The sequence below is a fragment of the Moschus berezovskii genome, chromosome 2 (genome assembly GCF_049115385.1).
Source record: "Moschus berezovskii isolate FMDL1 chromosome 2, NW_MosBer_1.0, whole genome shotgun sequence".
NCBI classification, from domain to species: Eukaryota; Metazoa; Chordata; class Mammalia; order Artiodactyla; family Moschidae; genus Moschus; species Moschus berezovskii.
Window position 1 is genome coordinate 108984072 of NC_142461.1, and position 24696 is coordinate 109008767.

At 36.5% G+C, this 24696-nt stretch overlaps 1 protein-coding gene across 1 annotated transcript in view; it reads right to left on the reverse strand.

The window, feature by feature from the left end:
- Positions 1-24696, reverse strand: part of SCN7A (sodium voltage-gated channel alpha subunit 7) — an 84169-nt gene that overhangs the window by 28412 nt on the left and 31061 nt on the right. Inside the window, exons 7-14 of the mRNA XM_088829855.1 lie at positions 22663-22869; positions 22188-22257; positions 19296-19437; positions 14945-15148; positions 6803-6893; positions 5873-6117; positions 4413-4586; positions 2493-2849 (exon numbers count right to left, since the gene is read on the reverse strand). Coding sequence (XP_088685981.1) covers positions 2493-2849; positions 4413-4586; positions 5873-6117; positions 6803-6893; positions 14945-15148; positions 19296-19437; positions 22188-22257; positions 22663-22869 — 1490 coding nt within the window. The remainder of the gene's footprint in view (positions 1-2492; positions 2850-4412; positions 4587-5872; positions 6118-6802; positions 6894-14944; positions 15149-19295; positions 19438-22187; positions 22258-22662; positions 22870-24696) is intronic.

Consider the following 24696-nt stretch of genomic DNA (forward strand, 5'->3'; position numbering starts at 1 on the left):
AGGTAAGATATCCTGAACAACTAACACATATTTTCTATAACTTACAATGACAGAATCTCAATGGCTGAAAAACTGAAAACTGAAAAGACAATAATTGAATGTCAGTATGGCATCACCAGTGCAACAGACTGTGAACTAAGGCAAACTTCAGGAGATGGTAAGGGACAGGGAGGCCTGGCATGCTGCAGTCCATGAGGCTGCAGAGTCCGACACGACTGGGCAACTGAAAAACAACACGTACAGACTAGTTGGTTCTTCCACTAGTGTCTTATTTTGCTATCAAGGTTTATTCACACAGAATCAGGGCAGGGGCTCCATGGGCCTTGTAGAAACTACCTTATTAACATCTCTGTAATTCTCAAAGGACGAAGAGCAAGAACAAGCATAATTTAAGGTTGTTGGTTGTTTATTTTTCCTTTTTTTGGTTAAGTATTGTTCACAGTGAGAAAAAAGAAAAGGGTGTTAAGTAAGAATTTCATGACTATAAGCTTCATATGAGTTGGAACCATTTTTTCTCTTCATAGATAACTAGCACAATGCAAAGCACAAAGTACATGATAAAGTATGAAATATTTGCTGGAAAATCAATTCATTATGGAACAAATGAAAGATTTCTGTGTCAGGATTTGGAGAGAAAAAATTATAATACAACGTGTATTTTTAAGAGCTTATGAACTAACATTTCTTTTATCTTAGACATATACACACACTCCCTATCAATGCAGTGAGTGTTAAAAGACTGAAAATTCAGTTGAAAATGCTGTGATGTAAAGAAAGAACTGTGTAACACTGTAAAATGCAACCACTTTATAGGATTCATGATCCCTTCATTCATGGAAGTTCTAGCTTAATAAGGAAGACAGACAAGTACATGAACAATTAAACACAGTGTCAGTATGTACTTAGGACAGGAATAGATCCAGGGTAAATAAAAGCAATGAGAAATGCACTGATACAATGGATTTTAACCTATGATTTTTCTGTTCCCGTCTTTTGGGAGATCTGCTTGATCTCTGTGACTTAGGTGTGAAAAGTAAATACTGAGCCTCTTTTTTTCCCAATAAGAACATATATATCTTTATAAGCCATTCTTTTTCCTGAGAAGAATTATGAAAGTGAAAGTCACTCAGTTGTGTCTGACTCTTTGCGATCTCACGGACTACACAGTCCATGGAATTCTACAGGCCAGAATATTGGAGTGGGTAGCATTTCCCTTCTCCAGGGGATCTTCCCAACCCAGGGATCAAACCCAGGTCTCCTGCATTGCAGGCAGATTCTTTACCAGCTGAGCCATAAGGGAAGCCCTACAAGTATAAAAGTATAAAAGAAGTATAAAAGTATAAAATGTATAAAAGTATAAAAGAAGTATAAGATACTTCAATTAATGTAATCACTCCAATTACTGGAAATTTAGGAGTGAAAGTGTTTCCTCTTAATGTATGATAGTTTCAAAGATCAGTGGTTTTCAAAATTTGCTGGACAATTTAATCAAATGAGGATTTTTTTTTTAATCCTGATGGCTAAATTATGTCCACATAACAATAAAATCAGAATCTCTGGGAATGAATCCAAGACATTAGTTTATTAGTTCTTCAAGTAACTCTCATGTGCAGTCAAATTTGACAACCATTGCTACATTAATAATATCCCTAAGTGATTAATAATATCCCTAACTGTCTCCCACATAAAACCAAAGCTACTTTGAGTAGCAGGTTATAACCAACGAAAATATGATGAACATCATATATGTAATTTTCCAGCAGCCACATTAAAAGTATAAACAAAAACAGGTGAAATTAACTTAACTAATACATTTTATTCAACTAAATGTATAAAAATATAATTAAATGTTTTCACTTCAGTCATGTCCAACTCCTGATGGCCCCATGGACTGTAGCTCACCAGATTCCTCTGTCCATGGGATTTTCCAGGCAAGAACATTGGAGTGGGGTGCCATTTCCTTCTCCAGGGGATCTTTCCAACCCAGGGATTGAACCTGCATCTCTTGTGTCTCCTGCACTGGCAGGTGGATTCTTTACCACTAGTGCCACCTAGGAAGCACTTTCTATATAAGAAATATTAATGAAATAATTTACATTTTTGGGGGGGAGGGCAAGAGGAGAGGGGGACGACAGAGGATGAGATGGTTGGATGGCATCACCGACACAATGGACATGGGTTTGGGTGGACTCCAGGAGTCGGTGATGGACAGGGAGGCCTGGCGTGCTCAGGTTCATGGGGTCGCAAAGAGTTGGACATGACTGAGCAAATGAACTGAACTGAAGACTTCAAATTCAGTGTGTGTTTTACACTTATAACTACCTCAAAGTAGACCACTCATATTTTGACTGATTAATGGCCACATGTGCTAAAGGCCTCCATATCAGACAGCACAGTTATAGACCACTGGCTTCCATAAGTCTACATTATGAAAATGCCAGACTACAATACATAAGTTTTTCAAGGAAAGTTTTAAAGCATGGATTACTTACCAATAATTTTCCAATTAAAATCACCATCAAGTAAAAAGGAATACAACTGAATTGGCCTGCTACCTTAAAGCAATCCCATAAAGTCTCTATCCACTCTCCACAGAGAATCCGGAATACATTCAGGAAGGAATGGAAGAAATCATGCATGTGCCAGTGTGGAAGCTGACAGTCTTCATTTATGTTGCAGACATATTTTTTATAATTTGAACCATACAGGTTTAGGCCAACCACAGCAGAAAAGAATATAAATGTGAACAACAGCAGGACCAAGTCTTTCAGGGCCACAATTGAGTTGCAAAGAGTCAGCATCAGAATCTTAAATGTTGGCCAGTATCTTCCCAATCTAAAAATTCGTAACTGGTAGAGCAACGTAAAAACAACAAAAATAAGAAAAAAAATGACAAAAACTCTGGTCACTATTAATTACAATGTACATTTAAAATTTTTATTAGCATTATACACATAAACATGTGTGGTCTCTAATGTAATATTCACTTTTGAGCATTATTAATAGTAAGCACTGAAAATTAAGTTTATATACGATTTTTAATACATCTTACATATTCTATAGTTTTTTACACTAAATTGAATTATACTTTCTATTGATCTGTCAATTCCCATTTTTCAATATTATACTATTATAATTACTCTAGTTTCATTTTAATATCTGGTAAAGCAAGTATCCATTCTTTATTTTCTTTTTCCAAAATATATTGAATATTTCCCCACATTTCAACATATAGATGATATTGGAAAAGTCTCAAGGGTCCCTTGAAGTCCACTGACAGCTCTATTGTATGCATGAGTGCTAAGTCAATTCAGTTGTGTCTGACTCTTTGTGACCCCATGGACTGTATTCTTGCCAGGCTCCTCTGTCCATGGGATTTTCCAGGCAAGAATACTATTGGGTACTTACATTTAAAATTAACATGAGAGACCAAATGAAACATTCTAGGTTTAGTCTGAATATTTCACTTAATCACTAGATTTAAAAATTTTTATTCACATGGCACAAAATCACTTTCACATTTGAGTCATCTAAAATCCACATATTATTTTTATACGTGTTATACCTTCCCCAACTTTTTCTGGTATGTAGTTGCTTTTGGGATTCAAGGGTTAGGACTTAACACTTAATCTGTTACTAGCCTTTCAGATATTTTGATACAATCTTTTATTATATTGTCTGTATTTCCCAGTCTTGCTTCATTTATAAATTCAATAAATACAACTTTTATATTTTCCTATTACCCATTAGATAAACCTATGGATAAAGACAGGGTTCTGAAGAATTATTTAGATAAGATTAAATCCACTTAATTGTTCTCATTTCTGCTACATTCCTTCAACTTGTTAACAGAATAAGACAGTATATTATTTATCAAATACCCAACATTTCCATAAATATTATTCTAATAACATTATTTATTTGCTTAGTTTTCTGATGCTTTTATTACCACCTACATTTTAGGCATATATTGATTCTGACTTGATAACCTTTTATAGTAACATTCTATTAGCCTGACAGTCCTTCTTTTACAAAATTTTCAAATCTATATTTAGATATACTCACCTGATTCTAATTCTTTAGTTACACATTGGCATTCAGCTTTTGGGTCTCTGTATTACCCTGCTTCTCAAAACTGACCCAGTAATCCTGACCCTGCTTTATAGAACTATATCTCAAATTCACTGTATATATGACTTATTTCTTTTAATGCCTGGGCCAAACAGCATTAGAGACTACTTAACTCTTTTCTGGGTTACTTTCTAAGCTTGTTACATATGAATTATTTCATTCAATAGTTCAATAGTTCTAACATACCAACAGGATAGGTATTACTATTCTTCCCACTTTATGTCTGAGAAAACTGAAATGAATTTTTAAAAAATAAAATTTAGGTCTTGTATTCTACTTACCACCCTGAATGATCGTAAAATCACCAGTCCATGAAAATTTGTTAGATAAAGTTCTGCTAAACCATGGAACACAATTAGGCTATCATAAATGTTCCAGTCTACTTGGAAATATCCATATGGATGCATGGCAATTATTTTAAAAATCATTTCTGTTGTGAAAATTCCAATAAACACCTAAATAAAACAAAACACAAGGATAAGAATATGATTCCAATAGCTCTATCAGAACCCTCATACACAGAATAAATTTTCACTGTCACTTTTTTCATATTTTCTCTGTCAAAATATGATTAGTTTTGGAGTCTGCATCACAAGGACAGGTTCATACGTTTTGTTTGACAATTTAATGTCCAACATTGTATATGGAATCTTCAATTACTTTAATAAAAGCCATCTTGGAAGAAAACAAAAGGATATTTGAGAGTGAAAATCTTTTCATTTTGAATAGTTCCCTTGGGGATAAAGTGTATATATTAAGATATTTAATTTTTAAAAACATAAAAGAAAAATTTAAAAATATAGATGATCTAAAAAAAGGTAAACCTATGCAAACTGTCATTTGAAAACTATACTGGCAGAAATAACTAAATTATTGTTTTAGTAGCAAATAAATATATAGTTCAAAATTGGTAGCAACTGACAGTATTATAATCAAGCAACTGTGCTATGCTGTGTTTAGTCACTCAGTTGTGTCTGACTCTGCGACTCCATGGACTGTAACCCGCCAGGGTCCTCAGTCCATAGGGATTCTCCAGGCAAGAATACTGGAGTGGGTTGACATGCCCTCTTCCAGGGGATCTAAACCCAAATCTCCAGCATTGCAGGCAAATTCTTTACCATCTGAGCCACCAGAAAATCCTACTATTTCTGTTGTTTAGTTACAAGCAACTAAACAACAGCAATAAAAGCAAACAAAATTGAACAATATAGATTGAACAAAATTGATTATGACTTGGTTTTAAACTCATGGAAGTTTTTCTTTTGCCTTTTTTTACATAGTAAAAAAAAAGACAGGTGAATTTCAAAAATACCTTGCCACAAAGATAAGCTCCAATCTAAGGTAGGTTCAGCTGTAACAGGATTCAAAATTCAAGTGTCAGTGAAGAACTTGTTATTCACATTATGCCCTCTGTTATTTCACTTCTGCCCTTGTCATCTAGGGGCTACCAGGGATATTTGAGATGGGAGAGGAAATAAGTAATTTCTATTTAACTTGACTGCCATGCAGCTGGCTAGAAATCTTAAATTTAAACAGACTCTAGCTAGAAATCTATTCAAAGATAAGAACATTTACAAAGGAGGGCTTGGAGAGGTAAGGAAGCATGAAAATGATACTTCATTTAATATTCATACAATGTATTTGCAACATTTTGGAGGTATAAAGTAAAATAATGAGGATAATGGTGACTAAAGAAAAGCTGAAATTGCAGGAGAAAATAACTTAACAATGAGAGCCTTACCACGTTTCCAATGCTGAGAATATTGCTGGTTTCCAGACTCATTGGATAGTGTTCCAAGGCCAAAAAATTTATGTTTAGAATTATGCATATGGTAAGGAAAAGATCGGTAAATGGGTCCATTATAATCCTATGAACAAACTCTTTCAATTTTAACCAACAGGGAGAACAATCCCAGATCAAGAAAGTTTTAGCAAATCTATACCAACAAAATGGGCATCTCTGCCTGGATTTTTTAAGCTCTGAAACTGAAAGAACAGAAAATAATACATGAGTTAATTGTTTATTTAAGCATTAACCATCTAATTAGTAGAAAATTTTTTCTTTTGCATGCAAAGGGAGGTTATAACCTAGACTTCTGATTTTGAAATAGCAAACAGAAATATTTTGAATTAATGAAAATCAGAGCAAAGTAAATTTCCTCTATTTTGCTCATGCTTGATGAGTTAGACAAATGAAAATGAAAAAATTATGCACTAGAATTAAAATATAGGGGTACTTTTAAAGAAAAACTAATATGGAATATAACTGAGAGTACAATGTTTATAATTTTAGATTTATATGCTTTACAAAATAATGTATTTTAATATTGTCTATAATAATGATTACTGGTTACATATATATTAAAAGTAGAGACAAGTATAAAAAGAGCCTTAATATGTTAATGTTATATACTCTGACCTGCATTTTTAGTTAAAATGCTCATGTCACTTTCAGTGTTAAAGAAAATTCCTTGGCAGTTTTTGGTGGCCTTTTCCAGTGTTTAAAACATTATGCTTATGAAATTTTAAAGTACTGTTAACCCTAATAGTCTCATGTTCTTCCTTAAACTTTAGTTATTATCAACTAAAATTCTGAAGAAACTGGAGGATTTCTTAAAAGTGAGTTATTTGAATGATACCTTTCATCACATCTAAATATTTTTTACTTTACCTTCTTTACGGCTGATAGTAGCATCATCCAACGCATCCAAAGAAGTAATCATAGAAGTTGATGGTCTTTTCTTCATTTCTATTTGTATGGTCTTGGTGTAAAAAGAAATTTGATGAGTCTAATTCTGGCTTCTCCCCTTTGTAGATTCAAGACTACAGTTATAAGAAGATTTATAACCTTCTTAAAAATGCTGATGCTTACTTCCAAAAACCTTTCTGGGTTCCATAATTTGCCACTTTTTACACTATAGGTACTTTTTTTTTTTTTTTTTGGCTCTGTGGCATGAGATATCTTAGTGCCTCAACCATGGATCAAACCATTGCACTTGCAGTGGAACCAAGGATCCTAACCACTAGACTTTCAGGGACGTCCCACTATACATACTATTAAACTGACTTAGGATTATTTGGAAAATACACCTGCATTACTTGTAAGTCAACTACGAGGTCAACTATAAAAAGAGTAAACTAGAGAATGTCAGTGCTATTACTCATATTTGAAAAAAAATTCAATGTCCAGTTTAGAATTATTGTGGAACATCCAGTTGGCAGATATGCTACTGAATATTAACACCTTACATTTCTCTAACACCTTATATTTTTTTACTTGAAGATATGTTAACTATGACTTCATAAACCCTCTTGATTAAATCAAATTATTTGGTGTTGAGATGATAAAATGTCTCATGTAATATCAAGTAATAGAATGAATTTTAAAGGATGGGTCTGATTAGAACACACATAATAATCCCCAAAGAAATCATTTCTTTCTATCCCTCTTCTCTCTTGTATAATGGTTTTAAGACATCCTGTTTGGCTGATACAGTTACAAAGTTTAAAAGAACCCTTGTATTGGAAAGGCACTCAAAACTCTAAGGTTTTGATGTAGGTGTTACAAGTTCTACACATTCATGACTATCACAAGCATGCCCCCAGAGGTTTCTAGTGATCATGAGTAAACTTTGATTTTTAATTTAAACTGTAAGTAACTGACAAGGAGTAAATGACATTGCACCATAGAACTCCCACCGATTTTTACATTTGGCACACATGAAGAATAATATTTGTATGTTTGTTAATTTGGTAAATAGGTGAGCCTAATAGGTGAAATAGTGTGTATTAGTCACGCAGGTGTGTATGACTTTTTGTGACCTCATAGACTGTAGCCCACCAGGCTCCTCTGTCCATGGAATTATCCAGGCAGGAATACTGGAGTGGGAAGCCATTCCCTGCTCCAGGGGGTCTTCCTGACCCAGGGATCAAACTTGGGTCGCATTGCAGGCAGATTTCTTTACCATCTGAGCCACCAGTGAATAAACTTACATAGGTGACGAACCTTTTGAATAAGGATAACTGGCATGGGCACTGAGGGAATTAATGGTTGAGGTTCACTGATAACCCAGAACACCCTGGCTGGCAGGCTCTGCTGTGGTCTATCTGAAGTCCCAGAAGAGATATCAAGGAAATCATCAAATTCATCTCACTCGGTATTAGTCAAGTTCCCCCTAATTTCAAAAATACTAGAGCTCAAAGAGGTAAAAAACCAACTCCACTACATACTGAGTTCCATCAGAAAAATGACAGGTTCTTTAAGTCTACAGATCTCTGTTGCCTCACTTTTCTCTTAATTGAAAAAATAAGCAAAAGCTCAGGATGCAAAACTAATTTATTTATCTAAACCATGCTATTCCAGAAAGTATTTTCTTAGCTGAATTACAAGGCTACATAAAATCTGTGATAATTTATGTAATTCCAAATTTCTATGAGTTAAAATCTTTTCTGTTATTAAAGTCCAAGAGGAATTTGCCAGGTGTTTTTTCATAAAGATACTCTGTCAAATCACTAATAATATCCTCCACTATATTCTTAATATTGAGGAATTATTTCTCACAGAGCTGCTTCTGATGGTGACAATGTCTGATGGATTTACATCAAAGAACAATCCAGTAAAGATATTTGTCTGTGGTTGGAGGGGTAGTGAAGTGGGGAGGGTGATAATATTATTGCTGATACAGTCAAGGCTCAATTCTTTACTGATTTAGCTTGAACTGTGGATACATTCGGACTTCCCAGGTGATATGTGGTAAAGAACCCACCTGCCAATGCAGGAGACTTAAGAGATGTGGCTTTGATCCCTAGGTCAGAAAGATCCTCTGGAGGAGAGCAAGGCAACCCACTCCAGTATTCTTGCCTGGGTAATCCCACAGACAGAGGAGTCTGGTAGGCTACAGTCAATATGGTCAAAAGAGTTGGAAACAACTGAAACAACTTAGCATGCACACATGCAAGGATGTATTTTAAGATATAAAATGAACAAACTACATTATCAGTCTAGTAATATATTTACCTCAATTGAGCCTTACAAAAATATTGAATAAGTGCCCATAAGTTGGCTAACTACTAAAGATATTGCCATTTTATAAAGCAGATTGAGAGGACTATGATGGAAAATAATCTCCTTTTTGAAAGTAAAAGAGCTAATAAGGGCATATGCCTGAATTTTAGACAATCCAATGTTAAAATTAGACTGGAAGAAGGGGCTAAGGTTCTTCTCAGCACTGGTTTCAATTTTCTCTGGAAGGGAGCTATTAATAAGGAAGAACTCAGTTAAGCAATGAACACCTGGAATGTTCATCTTGGACTCAGGCTCGCTCTCCTTACTGAAACCACACTGGCCTATTTCATTCTCTACTCATCCTGTTCCTGCCCACCAGAGAGCAAGGGCTCATTCTTCAGATCTCAACTCAAGTGCCAGGTCCTCATAAAAACCCTGTCTGACTCAGAGAAAACCTTTATTAAAGGCTCTCAAACACTATGTTTCTCACTTTTATAGCACCTTCCACATTTTCATTTAATTTTTTTAGGGAAGAATAATACTCACCAGGTACCCAATAGGTTTCTTCAACCATTAATGACATTATACTTTCCACTTTTCATGTATTACCCAACCTACTTTTTTCCTGAAGTATTGTAAAACAAATTTCACACATCATAAAATTTCAGGGTAAGCTCCTTTAAAAAATAATCACAACACCATTACCAAAATCAAGGAAAATCAGTAATTCCTTAATATTATCCAATACCTAGATCATGCTCAATTTTCTTTCATTACTCAGAAACATTCTACTATAGTTAATTTGTTCCAATTAAAATACAAAAAAGGTAAAACTTTTTTGGGTTTGTAGTTCTGTTGGTTATCTTATGTCATTTTATTTATCCTACATGATTTGTTAAAAATACTGAATCACTCATAGAATTTTCCACATTCTTAACTTGGCAGATTATATCTTTTTAGTGTAATTTAATGCATTCTTCTCTCCTGTAGTCTCCAGAAAGAGATGGCTAGATTTAGAAGCTTTTTAGACAGTGCAGATGTTGGCAAGAATATATTGTGGTGTTTTATGTTTCCTATTTAAAAACATCAGGAAACACAATGCCTGGTGGTCCCAGTTATAGATTTGCTATTCTAATTTTATAGTTTATCTCCCCATTAGACCACTAGCTTCATGAAGATAGACAGTGTATTTGTATTCACTAATTTTTAAATCTCCAATGTTTAATACAATGCCTAATGCAGAAAATTGTCAATGATGTTTTATTTAATTATACAGGTGAATTCCAAGATTGTCATTTTAAATGGGCAAATATTTTTTAATACCTAGATTCCTACTGTTATATATATCTGATTCTTTTCTGAAGTTTTGCCGGTAACTGAGAATTCATAGACAAATTTCACCTAGAAACTGTGTAATTGATAGAATAATAAGATTTCAGTGTTGATTCTCTAGAACAATGATGAAAAATGTGTTCTCTTTCTCACTGTCAAGAAATCAAATACGTATAGATATAGATCGAATTTTGCAACTGGAACTCCCCAGTAAGAATTAAATTGAGAATTTGTGAAGACACTATTTATGTGTCTGGCACAGGATGTTGTTCAGTCACTAAGTCATATCTGACTCTTTGCGGCCACATGGACAGCACCATGCCAGGCTTCCTTGTCCTTCACTGTCTCCCTGAGTTTGCTCAAAGTCATGTCCATTGATTGGCGATGCTATCTAACCATTTCATTCTCTGCCACTCTCTTCTCCTAGCACATAGCTGACAATAAATATTATATACTATTATTATTATTGTCATTATTATTATTTTAATTATCCCTAAAAGGGGGACACAGTTAAAGACTTAAGAATCTCATATTGATGAGTATTCTCCATATGGACTGCTGTGTCTTCTTGCAGTTGTCTTCCTGTGTTTCCTATAATTAATCAATACCATTTTTTCAGTTGCTTAGTATACTCTAAGCAGTGCTAAGTGCTTTATAAGCATTTATTTAATTTGAATCTCACACCTTATGACTGATATTATAATATACACCTTACAGATGAAGAACCTGAGGTTTAGAATTGTTAACTTCAGATATGTATATGATGCCATCCTAATGACAGAAAGTGAAGAGGAATTAAAGAACCTCGGACTGTGAAGAAGGCTGATCGCCGAAGAATCGATGCTTTTGAACTGTGGTGCTGGAGAAGACTCTTGAGAGTCCCTTGGACTGCAAGGAGATCCAACCAGTCCATTCTAAAGGAGATCAATCCTGGGTGTTCATTGGAGGGACTGATGCTAAAGCTGAAACTGCAATACTTTGGCCACCTCATGCGACGAGTTGACTCACTGGAAAAGACTCTGATGCTGGGAAAGGTTGGGGGCAGGAGGAGAAGGGGACGACGGAGAATGAGATGGCTGGATGGCATCACCGACTCTGTGGACATGAGTTTGAGTGAACTCCGGGAGTTGGTGATGGACAGGGAGGCCTGGCGTGCTGTGATTCATGGGGTCGCGGAGAGTCGGACACGACTGAGTGACTGAACTGAACTGAACTGAACTGAAGGTGAAAGAGGAGAGTTGAAAAGCTGGCTGAAAACTCAAAATTCAAAAAACAAAGATCATGGCATCCAGTCCCCTCACTTCATGGCAAATAGATGGGGAAAAAATGGAAACAGTGACAGGCTTTATTTTCTTGGGCTACAAAACCACTGTGGCTGCAGCCATGAAATTAAAATACACTTTCTTCTTAGAAGAAAAGCTTTGACAAACCTAGACAGCATATGAAAAGCAGAGACAATACTTTGCTGATAATGGTCCATATATTCAAAGTTATGGTTTTCCAGCAGTCATATACAGATGTGAGAGTTGAACCATGAAGAAGGCTGAGTGCCAAAGAATTGATGCTTTCAAACTGCGGTGCTGGAGAAGACTCTTGAGTAGTCTCTTGGACTACTATGAGATCAAACCAGTCAATCCTAAAGGAAATCCACCCTGATTATTCATTAGAAGGACTGATGGTAAAGCTGAAGTCTCAATACTTTGGCCACCTGATGTGGAAAGCCAACTCATTGGAAAAGACCCTGATGTTGGGAAAGACTGAAGGCAGGAGGAGAAGGGGGCGACAGAGGGTGAGAAGGTTGGATGGCATCACCAACTCAATGGGCATGAGTTTGAGCAAACTCCAAGAGATAGTGAAGGATGGGGAAGCAGTCCATGGGGTTGCAAAGAATTGGACCCGACTGAGTGACTAATAACAACAACAAAGAAAGTTTAACATACTTGGCAAATATAATAAATCTAGTAAGCAGCTAAAGTGGACTGAAATCTATATTAATCTGACTGCAAAACTATGATTTTAGCCAATATAATCTATTGTTTTCTTGTAATGTGAGAATATGAAACAAATATGCAATTTCCCAGTAATTTCAACATAGGAATTAGAATTTGCTGACTGTTATTACATCAGTCACCTAAAGAGTTCTCAGTATGTTCCATTTAAAATTCTCCATTCTCCAGCATTTTGTTATGTGCAAAAAAGGAAAAGAAAATACATCTTGTAAAAATGACTTTTACTTTCATTTTCCCAGAAAACTTTTGCATGACAAAATGTTCTAGTACTCTTCCAGGAAAAGAAATCTTTCATAATTGAAAGACTTTATTTAAATACAGAAAGGGTTTATGTGATCCAGAATAGCCAAATGAATGGAGATATTGGGAAATTACGAAATACTCTAAGATCTTCACAGGCAAAGTTAATAGGGCATCACATTTGAAATAAGAGAAGAATTGTGCTCTTGGATATATCTGTGTGTAGCTCTTGTCATTTGAAATGCCACTTCATAACAAATTATACATTCCACATATCATTCAGACTATAGTCATTCAATCTGTAGGATCTCAGATTCATTTCTAGAGACAGAAAGCTTTGTAATTTATCTGTGACTTCCTCATGAGTGATATAATGGCTATCCTCAAATGGCTTCTTTTGATTAATAACATGCTTTCTTCATACCGTCTACAGTTGCTTCTTTCAGTGGTATGCACTGCCCTCGTAGATATATGTATCTATCAATAACTTGTCATTTGGTATGATACTACATTATGTCATTCAGACCCTACTTTTTAGTGGAATGACATTTCTTGAGTTTCTTTACTGATCACAACTTAATGAGAGAGCTAGTTAATAGAGAGTTATCATTTTCCCCTTTTGGTCCAGCAGAGGCCTTAGGGATTAATGAACTTCTTAGCCAGTCAAACCACACATGCCATAGTGAATCATGGCCCTTTTCCTCAATTTTTATCTTTTCTATATGAGGGATAAGCAAGATACAGTTCTTTTCCATCCTTTGCTCCCTTAATCTGTCCTTTTTACATCTACTGGAAAATGTAGTTCAAATACTTCTTCCCATGTAGACAATCTTCATTAGCAAGCGTCAGAGTGAAAATAGTAACAAACCCAGAGGAATGGAAGAGAAGGCAAGGCATGGCTCCCTTCCCACAAGTGAGGGCCCTATAACCAGGTCAGCGGGTGGGAGCACTGGACTTGCTTGTGAGCACCTTCAAAAGGACAAACTCTGAGGCAGTGGGGCACCTCACAACACTGGGGAAGGGAGCAACACCTCAGAAGAGGCATGAGTGCCATCCCCTCAGGTTGCTCTGGCCCCTGCCCACCACACACTGAACAGCTCTGGGGAGGGATACTAGGCGACTGAGCTAAGCCTAGGAAGAGGTGTGAGACAGCCAGGTCCTGTGGAATATAAAAAAGCTGCTTCTGGTTGCCTTTTGGGGGCCTGTTCTCCCTTTTTGCACACTTACAGCAGAATTTAGATTTTTTTTAAAGACAGTTTTCTATAACTTTAATATTACTTCTGCCAATACTTTCAGATTCATAGATCAGATCTTTTGCTATGAAGCTAAACATCTAAAAGTACATTCAAACGGAACACCAGGGTAATTGAAAATTAGAGTAAAATTGTATTAAGTTTTACTTATCATGAACTTAATTACTGCACAGATAACTTCCTATGCCAGGATGGACAGTGCATTTCCTCTTGAAAGAGCCAGAAAGTCAATATTTTTTTTCTCTTTTTACAACTTCACTACTATACTTTGATCCATGTTTTTAGTACTTTCTAGCTGCCTGGAAAATCCCAGGGACGGGGGAGCCTGGTGGGCTTCTGTCTATGGGGTCGCACAGAGTCGGACACGACTGAAGCGACTTAGCAGCAGCAGCAGCAGCTTCTAAATTGTGGAAGGTGCTATCACTTTTGAGTTGAACACTGAAATTTTCCAAAGTCAATTCTGATGTGCTGTATGAAGTAAGTTTAAATTAATAAACTATGCCTGCATTATGAGAAAAAAAATGTGTGTACTGCATTATGAGAAGTTCAAATACATATATACATATATATATATATACCCATAGTTTATTATATATATAATATAATATATTATATATATATACACACACCCATAGTTTATTAACAGTTCCGGGAGTTGAGGGAGGCCTGGCGTGCTGTAATTCATGGGGTCGCAAAGAGTCGGACACGACTGAGCGACTGAACTGAACTGAACTGAATTGAATATGCATTTTGGAACAAAAATATTGTATATATTAAGTGACCAAAAAATGGTCACTCTTACTACACCACACTCAGAAAAGAATGTTATGTAGCAAAAGTGAGCCCTTTTACTAAAATCACTTATGATCTTATCATGTACCACACATAGATATTGAACATCTATTAGAACATGTATGCTCCAAGACTTCAGAAGATACATTCTGACTCTAAAAGAGCATTAAAAAAATCTATACCTCTGCCGTTATTTTTTCTTCTTGAAGTTCTGATAAAGACTTCTGAAATTCCTGATCAATCGTAGCTTTTTCAGCAGCTGTCTGCTTTTCTTCTTCATAGGATATAGCAAGTAAGCCTAAGAACAAACTTGCCATATAAAAGGCAAACCAAAAACTTATCATAACAAAAAATATCATGTAGACCTTCCCAGAAGCATAAAGGATCTAAGGAGAGGTGGACAAAAGAGAGGAAATGTTATTTGTCTTACTGTGATCTCTTATTTTAAAATGTTAAAAAAAAAAAAAAGAAATTTTGTTAGAATTTAGTTACAAGTGGAATGCAATTACAAGATAGTTAAAGTACTGTCTTTACCTGGAGAAATAAGTGAAAAGCTCTTTAACTTTAGACATGTATGTAAGGTACAAAATAATGGTACAAAACCAGGGAAGAATTTAGTAATTTAATTCAGGGTGAGCATTTGATGTTTTTGTTTTCATTAACAGATCAAACATAATGAAAGGAAAAATCTGTCATCTTTCAATAGAGAAAGCTGGATAGTTTGAATATCAATGATTGTTTCCTTTGCAATAGAATCTTTAAATATATGAGGTGTAATAAAGTCAAAGAATGAATGTCTGGATATTACTTTCCTTGGATATTACTTTATGGAAACATCACAACAAAGTACAAAATCATGTCCATTCAAAGAGAGGAGGAACAGGAATATTTGATTATCTGTCAGGATACTTGCTTTCATGAAGAACCTCTAAACAAATCACATAGGAAAGTCATATAATTCACATATATTAAGTCATTTATGGATGTGCATACATGCTTCCCTGGTGGCTCAGACAGTAAAGAATCAGCCTGCAATGCAGGAGGCATGGGTTCAACCCCTGGGTTGGGAAGGTACCCTGGAGGAGGGCATGCCAACCTACTCCAGTATTCATGCCTGGAAAATCCTCATGGACAGAGGAACCTGACAGGCTACAGTCCATGGGGTCACAAAGGATCGGACAAGACTGAGACACTAAGCACAGCACATGTGTGCTAAGTTGCTTCAGTCGTGTCTGACTCTGAGCCTATGAACTGTATCCTGCCAGATTGCTCTGTCCTAGGGATTCTCCAGACAAGAATACTGGAGTGGGTTGCCATGTCCTCCTCCAGGGGATCTTCCCTAGCCAGGGATCAAACCTCCATGTCTTATGTCTCCTGCATTGGCAGGCAGGTTCTTTACTACTAGTGCCATCTGGGAAACTCCATTCATGGATAGAAAAATACAAAGTAGTAGATTTCTAAACTGAGCATCGACGGGCTTTTATTTCAAAATTAATTACCTAAGATATATCAGAAAATTTTAAAATTTATAAGTAGATATTACAAATCCAAAATATAGTCCACTGATCTATTCTCACTGATTACAAGTAGATGAACAAATTTCAGGAAAACATATGGGAATATTTTTCATTTTTAAGCATTCATTTGAATCAATAGACAAGTATTACTTACAGAAAATATTGTATCAATATGAGTTAAGAATGTTTACAAATTAACAGGAAGTTCTAACATTTAATCAGAAATAATTTCTTATTAATCTATAGTGTGTTTTCCTTTAACAGTATTTTTAATAAACTCTATTATTCAAGTGAGTAAGCTGTTTAGGATTTGGTTAAACATTTTCCCCACTAAATAGCTGTTATCCACAATGCATTCAGAAGTCAGTATTAGATATCATGAGTATTGTAGGACATACACATTAATAAATACTTTATGTTTATGATTTCCTTAATTCTATGTAAAATATTTACATTGTATTTACCATGTAAAAAGGAGATGAAATTAGACAAAGATTTCACAGCTGTGGGGAAATGTCTGAATCCAAAATTTTTGCTCTTTCCACTAAATGAAGCTGATGGAGAATAAAAGCATACAATCTTATTAGAAAGAAAAAGTGTGCAAATTCAAGTTTTATTGTATTTTAGCAGAAAACAGGGGCTAATTATAGCCTGTTTACCATATATTTTTATGAAAATCAAATGAAACAATGTATGAGAAGATCGTAGCTCATGGCAAGTATGTGATAAACGTGAACTATGGTTGAATATAACTCCACTCCATGAGGACTGACAACCTGCTTTGTTCATTTCTGTAGCAATGCTACATCAGAGTACTTGGATTAAATAAGGCTTGTTTAATGAATGGGGAATGATATTCTCCAAAACACAAGCTGTACTCTTTGGGAATAACTGTTGAATTTACCTAGTCATAATCGGTTCAATAGAGCAGTGCTGAGTAAAAAATTCAGTCCAAATCAAAGCAAACCTTATCTATACTAGTCAATAAAACCCTAGAGTGCAATAATGATGAAGATCTTGAAAGACTCCAGAATCAGGGCACTCCCAGACTGATTTCTCATTTCCCTGGTGTGTGATGGGATTTCTTTTAAACCATTGCTAACAAGTAAATTAACTTATACACTTTCAAAGCTGTAAATAAAAGGCAAGACATTCACTATTATATAAAGTAAACAATTGGTAAATATTCACTTAAATTTTTTGTTTATTGAAATTTTATTAAGCATTTCTACATGTTAGATGCTGAGAACACAAAAATTAAAATAAGACAAAATACTTCTTGGGTTGTTTATATCCTAGTGGGCAGAAATGCTGAACAAGCAAATATGAATGCAGAGACTATATCTTAAAGGGCACTATGGACCATGCATTTGGACACTGAACTTCATCCTGTAGACATTTGGAAATCACTGGAGGATTTTGAAGAGGATAACATGGTAAGATTATTTCAGAAATAAGAAGTTCCTAGTGTTGTGGAGGAGGCAAAAAGTTTGACAAATAACAATACACTACTCTTTCAAAATTAGAAAAATACAGTTTGTATAAAGAAAACAGTCACTTGTAATATTTTAAGTACTTCTACTAGAAATATAATTTTCCTACAAGCATGTTTGGATTACTTGATTTTCATTTAAGAAACACCATAATTTATCTATTCAATCATAAAAAGTACAGTAAATGTGTGTTTAAAAAGAGTATTCTTCAACTGCACATACTTTTGGAATTTAAAGTAATATTTTATCTAATATCTTTGATATTAACTTTCTTCACTTTCACTTTTCACTTTCATGCATTGCAGAAGGAAATGGCAACCCACTCCAGTGTTCTTGCCTGGAGAATCCCAGGGACGGGGGAGCCTGGTGGGCTGCCAACTATGGGGTCGCACAGAGTCGGACACGACTGAAGCGATTTAGCAGCAGCAGCATGCTACTGAAAAACACTGCATATTCCACTTTTCTTTTCTTAAAAGAAAAGCTGAATCTACATTTTTAATGAGTATATATTATATGCTTCTGAGAGACTATGGCACACAAATCATCAGTTATGAAAGGAGACTCAGAATTTTTATTTAAAGTCTCATAATAGTAAGCTTTCTGTTATTACAACTGGAGCATGACTGACTATTAAAGGAGGATGAGAAGAAATAGAAAAATTAAAAAGAAATAGTACATTGTAGGCATGAATAATATTTAGTTTCAGCATGTGAATTCTTAGTTGCAATACATGGGGTTCCTTGACCAGGGATCAAATTCACTCCCCCTGAATTGGGAGCTCAGAGATTTAGCCTCTGGACCACTAGGGAAGTCCCAACAATTTCTTACAAGATGGTAATCTCATAGGTTCAAATTTTTTGTCTGAAGAATTAGCACCTAGAAATGCTCTATGCTGCTGCTGCTGCTAAGTCACTTCAGTCGCGTCCGACTCTGTGTGACCCCACAGATGGAAGCCCACCAGGCTCCCCAACCCCTGGGATTCTCCAGGCAAGAACACTGGAGTGGGTTGCCATATCCTTCTCCAATGCATGAAAGTGAAAAGTGAAAGTGAAGTCGCTCAGTCGTGTCTGACTCTTCACTACCCCATGGACTGTAGCCCACAAGGCTCCTCTGTCCATGGGATATTCCAGGCAAGAGTACTGGAGTGGGGTGCCATTTCCTTCTCCTTAATGTCAAATATATAAGACCACAGAGTAGTACAGTGATCTCTGGTAGATACATGTGTTTTAACTTTGGGGAAGTTATCTGACTGCTTTGATCTTAGGGTCTTCATGTAAAAGCATATGACATATTTATATCCTGACCTTGTAGGATTGTTTCAAAGATTAAACAAGATATCAATGCGTAAGAACACTGATGTGGGCTCAGTGTTTACATACAGGTTGACACTGAATAATTCTATTTTCTTCTGGCCTCAAATTCTCCACACAAAAGTTTAATAAAGTACATTACATTTGAACATTATTTTAGAAAGGAGGACCATGGCATCATTCTTATGTGCAGTGCAGATTCTGTGTTCTTACCTGGTGATAAAGTGCTTCAGGGTAATCCTGCGTCATTAACCGAAATAGAGCTAATAAGGCCCAGCCAAAGCTGTCAAAATTTGTGAAGCCATCATCAGGATTAACACCAGCTTTTACACACACATATCCTTCAGGACACTGACTAATTAAGATGAAGAAAAGAAAAACTGCTTACTCTTAGGTGACTTTCAGATCAAGGTTAAATCATAAATACATAACATCTACCCATGAATAATAAAGGGCTCCCTCTTTCACGGGGTGTAGTCTTCTCCCAAACAATTCCCAGTGAAAAAAAGCTGCATATGAGTTAGATTTTCAGCTGATATAAGTGAACAGCATTAGTTGAGCTAAAAGACAACAGGGCCTCACAAATGGTTTTTGCCAAGTCTTTGTTAAAGATTTCTTTACTACCCAAAATCAAAGTGAAAGTATAACTGGTGGAAAATGACATTGATAAAAATAAAACTGCAGTAGTTGAGAGTTTAATTTTTAAATGATCTCACCTCAAACCCTTAGATACCATTATTTAAAGAGTGAGAAAACATTGTTCATCAATAATTTATGAGCAGCAACGGCACTTTGGTAGAAAGATCAGATTAAATATTTATTTCATTTCCTTTCATGGAGCCTTCATAATTTTACCTACTGGGGTTTGGTTCTTGTGGTCCATTATGAAAGTAGTGGCCCAATAAATCATGCTTCCTCCCTCATCACCTCTCTGTAGTTTCCTCCTACATTATTGGAGCTTTGGCCATGTGACTTGCTTTACATATATGTTAATAGCTAACAAATGTGATACAAACAGAGGCTTAAAAAGTACTTGTGTGTTGAGGCTTGCTAAATTGCTGACCTATAGAATCTGAACAGATTAATTTTTGTTCTTGTCTTAAAACACTAACTTTTGGGATAGTTTATCATAGGGCAAGGTATAATGGCTGCAGGTGAAACACTGACATTCTCTTCTGGCCTTGATATATATATCATTGTCATTCTGACTATCCATGACTTGATATCTTGAACATGCATTTCACGTCAAATCTAGTTTGGAATGTCCACAGAAATGTTTAGCTCGAGTGGGATGGGGCAGACACAATGAGACGGATTCACAATCTGGACTTGAAAATAGAATGGGAGCCCAGCAGTAAAGGGGTAAAAAGGTTGAATAAACAATGAAATGTATAAATCACCTGTATGTGCTGTCACTTCAGCCGTGTCTGACTATTTGTGACCCTATGGACTATAGCCTGCCAGGCCCCTCTCTCCATGGGATTCTCCAGGCAAGAATACTGGAGGAATTTGCCATTTCCTACTCCAGGGGATCTTCCTTACCCAGGGATTGAACCGAGTTCTAATTGGCAGGTGAGTTCTTTACCACCAGTGCCACCTGAGAAGCCCCTGTGTGTGTGTGTGTGTGTGTGTTAGTTGCTCAGTTGTGTCCGACTATGCGATCCCATCAAATGTAGCCTACCAGACCTCTCTGTCCATGGGATTCTTTGGGCAAGAATACTGGAGTGTACTGCCATGCCTTCATTCAGGGATCGAACCCAGGTATCCTGAAAGAGTGTCGGGTGGACTCGTACCATCTCAGCCACAAGGGACACCTCGGAGAAGCCCCTTAAATCACTTTAATACAACTAAACTATGTAACTCATTTTCCTGCCCCTATGTGCTTTTTCTCTATCTTGGGCTCAGAGCCTCTAAGAACTGAGTTTCAGATGGGTGCCAAGTCATTCCAGCTGAGGAAAGTAACACAAGGGATTAAGCGATTGTACTTCTGAGAAGCACTCTGTTTCAACTTTATCTCTTCATCTGAAATGATAAGAAAATAAGTTTTTCCAATAGTCATGTATGGATATGAGAGTTGGACTATAAATAAAGCTGAGCACCAGAGAATTGATGCTTTTGGACTGTGGTGTTGGAGAAGACTCTTGAGAGTCCCTTGGACTGCCAGGAGATCCAACCAGTCCATCCTAAAGGAAATCAGTCCTGAATATTCACTGGAAGGATTCATGCTGAAGCTGAAACTCCAATACTCTGGCCACCTGATGCGAAGAACTGATTCATTAGAAAAGACCCTGATGCTGGGAAAGATTAAAGTCAGGGGGAGAAGGGGACGACAGAGGATGAGATAGTTGAATGGCATCACTGACTCGATGAACATGAATTTGAACAAGCTCTGGAAGCTGGTGATGGACAGGGAAGCCTGGTGTGCTGCAATCCATGGGGTCACAAAGAGTCAGACATGACTGTGTGACTGAACTGAACTGAAGACTTGAGAGTCTTATCATCTCACTGAATAATTATTTTAAGTCCTATTGTTGTGTAGCCCCTAAGTCATTTCTGACTCTTTTGAGACTCCATGTGGCCCACTAGGCTCCTCTGTTCATGGGATTTCCCAGGCAACAATACTGGAGAGGGTTGCCATTTCCTCCTTCAGGGGATCTTCCCGACCCAGGGATCAAGCCAGCATCTCCTGTACTGGCATATGGATTCTTTACCACCAAGCCACCAGTTTCCCATAAGCTGCCATAATTCCAAGAATTGGTCTAAAGGAAATTGAAACCAACCAACCATGGATCCAAAGATTAATCATACTTAAAACAATCAACATGATGCTGGTCAGACCACGGATGACCGATTTCAAGATGACTGTTAGAGCTGACTGTGCTGTTTCTGCAAGTAGCTCCCTCCCTCTTGCCCCCTGATTGTCGGGACACATGGAGAGTCAGCCTTTGAACAAGAGTCTACCCTCCCCTTGGTTGTTAGCATCTAAAATAAAGCAAACTTTCTTTTCACGAAATGGCCTCTTATTGGCTTTTGAGCAGTGAAGAGCCCAACTCCACTCTCCATTACAATACAGACTTGATACAAGAAAACATTAATACCACTTACCTAGCATCTGATCTGTTGCCACAAAGAAGAGCGTATCTTTCTCCTTCTAAATAATAAAAGTTTTCTGTTTCTGGGAAAAATAGGAAAGACATGATATTTTGTATCTAATTTTGAGTGAATAGCATATCTAAAACCCAATTACATCTGTACAGACTAACATTCTTCTCTATAGTAAGAAGGAAGGAGTTTGTAGCCTACCATTTTCTCTCAATCTAGGAGGCTTTGGTCATATTTATTTATTTTTGAAATGATAAAATTTGTGAGTTTTAGCAATTCCACACTTAGGTTTCCCTGACAAAACTGTCTGAAGACTTGTAACTTTATCATCCTGATAAAGGAAACTGATCCAAATTAGTACTTGAGCATAGTTAGGTATTTACATGAAGATTGTTCTGAAGTTGAATTTGTTATGAAATTGAAGGCTCAACATTTCTGTGAAGAATGCTTTTTGATATAGACGGCAAGGGATTCTTACCTCGAATATAATATGGGTTTCCAGTTCTGTTATTCAGCATGTCAGTTTCATTTTCTTGGGGCCATCGCAAGCATTTATGCTTCAGATTGCCCATGAAGAGCCCCATCCCAATTAGAGAAAATACACTCAGAAAAAAGAGAGTTAGGATAATGACCACAGTGAGTTTCTTCAAACAACGGATGAGTATCGCTGCAAAAGACTTCAGTCCTGAAAAGAGAAAGGTTTGTTTTTGGTAAAATAAAATACCTTAGTAAAGCAGCATTAGCAAACTTCTCCCATGGCGAATGCAGATGCCATTGAAATCAATAGCTTTGTGTTTTATAATTTCATTTACCATTACCTAGATCCGATAAATAAAACAAATAACATGCTAAACTTTGAGATTTCTGTATTATTGCTAATTTATTGCATCTGGCAATAATTCAGACATACTTTAGTACTTTTACTTATTTGTTTGTTTCTTTTTACTACATAAAGAATAGGCCTCCTCTCTTGGTTACTATTTTTCACACTAATCACCATTATTTATATGCACAGGTAAAGGCACTGAATTACAAATCAACATGGGTTGCAAGTGTTGTTGAAAAAAGAAATAGTTTGAAATAGCAGTATTCTATACATTTTTATTATCTTTTAATGAAGTCAATTTTTGAAGTTCATTAAATAAAACATGAAAAAATTTTATGAATAGAAATGGAATAACATACAACTGTGATTATATATCACTGTATTTATACCAGAATACTTGTTAATTAAGAATTCAACTTCAATGTTAATTTAAGGACACTCATTTTTCTATTAAATAATACATGCTCAATTCTGAAAATATAGAAAGCAAGAAGAAACAACAGTTCAGTTCAGTTCAGTTCAGTCGCTCAGTCGTGTCCGACTCTCCGCGACCCCATGAATCACAGCACGCCAGGCCTCCCTGTCCATCACCAACTCCCGGAGTTCACTCAAACTCATGTCCACAGAGTCGGTGATGCCATCCAGCCATCTCATTCTCCGTCGTCCCCTTCTCCTCCCGCCCCCAACCTTTCCCAGCATCAGAGTCTTTTCCAGTGAGTCAACTCGTCGCATGAGGTGGCCAAAGTATTGCAGTTTCAGCTTTAGCATCAGTCCCTCCAATGAACATCCAGGATTGATCTCCTCTAGAATGGACTGGTTGGATCTCCTTGCAGTATAAGGGACTCTCAAGAGTCTTCTCCAACACCACAGTTCAAAAGCATCGATTCTTCGGCGGTCAGCCTTCTTCACAGTCCAACTCTCACATCCATACATGACCACGGGAAAAACCATTGCCTTGACTAGACGGACCTTGGTTGGCAAAGTAATGTCTCTGCTTTTTAATATACTATCAAGGTTGGTCATAACTTTCCTTCCAAGGAGCAAGCGTCTTTTAATTTCATGGCTGCAATCAGCATCTGCAGTGATTTTGGAGCCCAAAAAAACAAAGTCTGACACTGTTTCCACTGTTTTTCCATCTATTTCCCATGAAGTGATGGGACCAGATGCCATGATCTTTGTTTTCTGAATGTTGAGCTTCAAGCCAACCTTTTCACTCTCCTCTTTCACTTTCATCAAGAGGCTTTTGAGTTCCTCTTCACTTTCTGCCATAAGGGTAGTGTCATCTGCATATCTGAGGTTATTGATATTTCTCCCAGCAATCTTGATTCCAGCTTGTGCTTCTTCCAGTCCAGCGTTCCTCATGATGTACTCTGCATATAAGTTAAATAAGCAAGGTGACAATATACAACCTTGACGTACACCTTTTCCTATTTGGAACCAGTCTGTTGTTCCATGTCCAGTTCTAACAGTTGCTTCCTGACCTGCATACAGGTTTCTCAAGAGGCAGGTCAGGTGGTCTGGGATTCCCATCTCTTTCAGAATGTTCCACAGTTTATTGTGATCGACACAGTCAAAGGCTTTGGCATAGTCAATAAAGCAGAAATAGATGTTTTTCTGAAACTCTCTTGCTTTCTCCATGATCCAGCGGATGTTGGCAATTTGATCTCTGGTGCCTCCGCCTTTTCT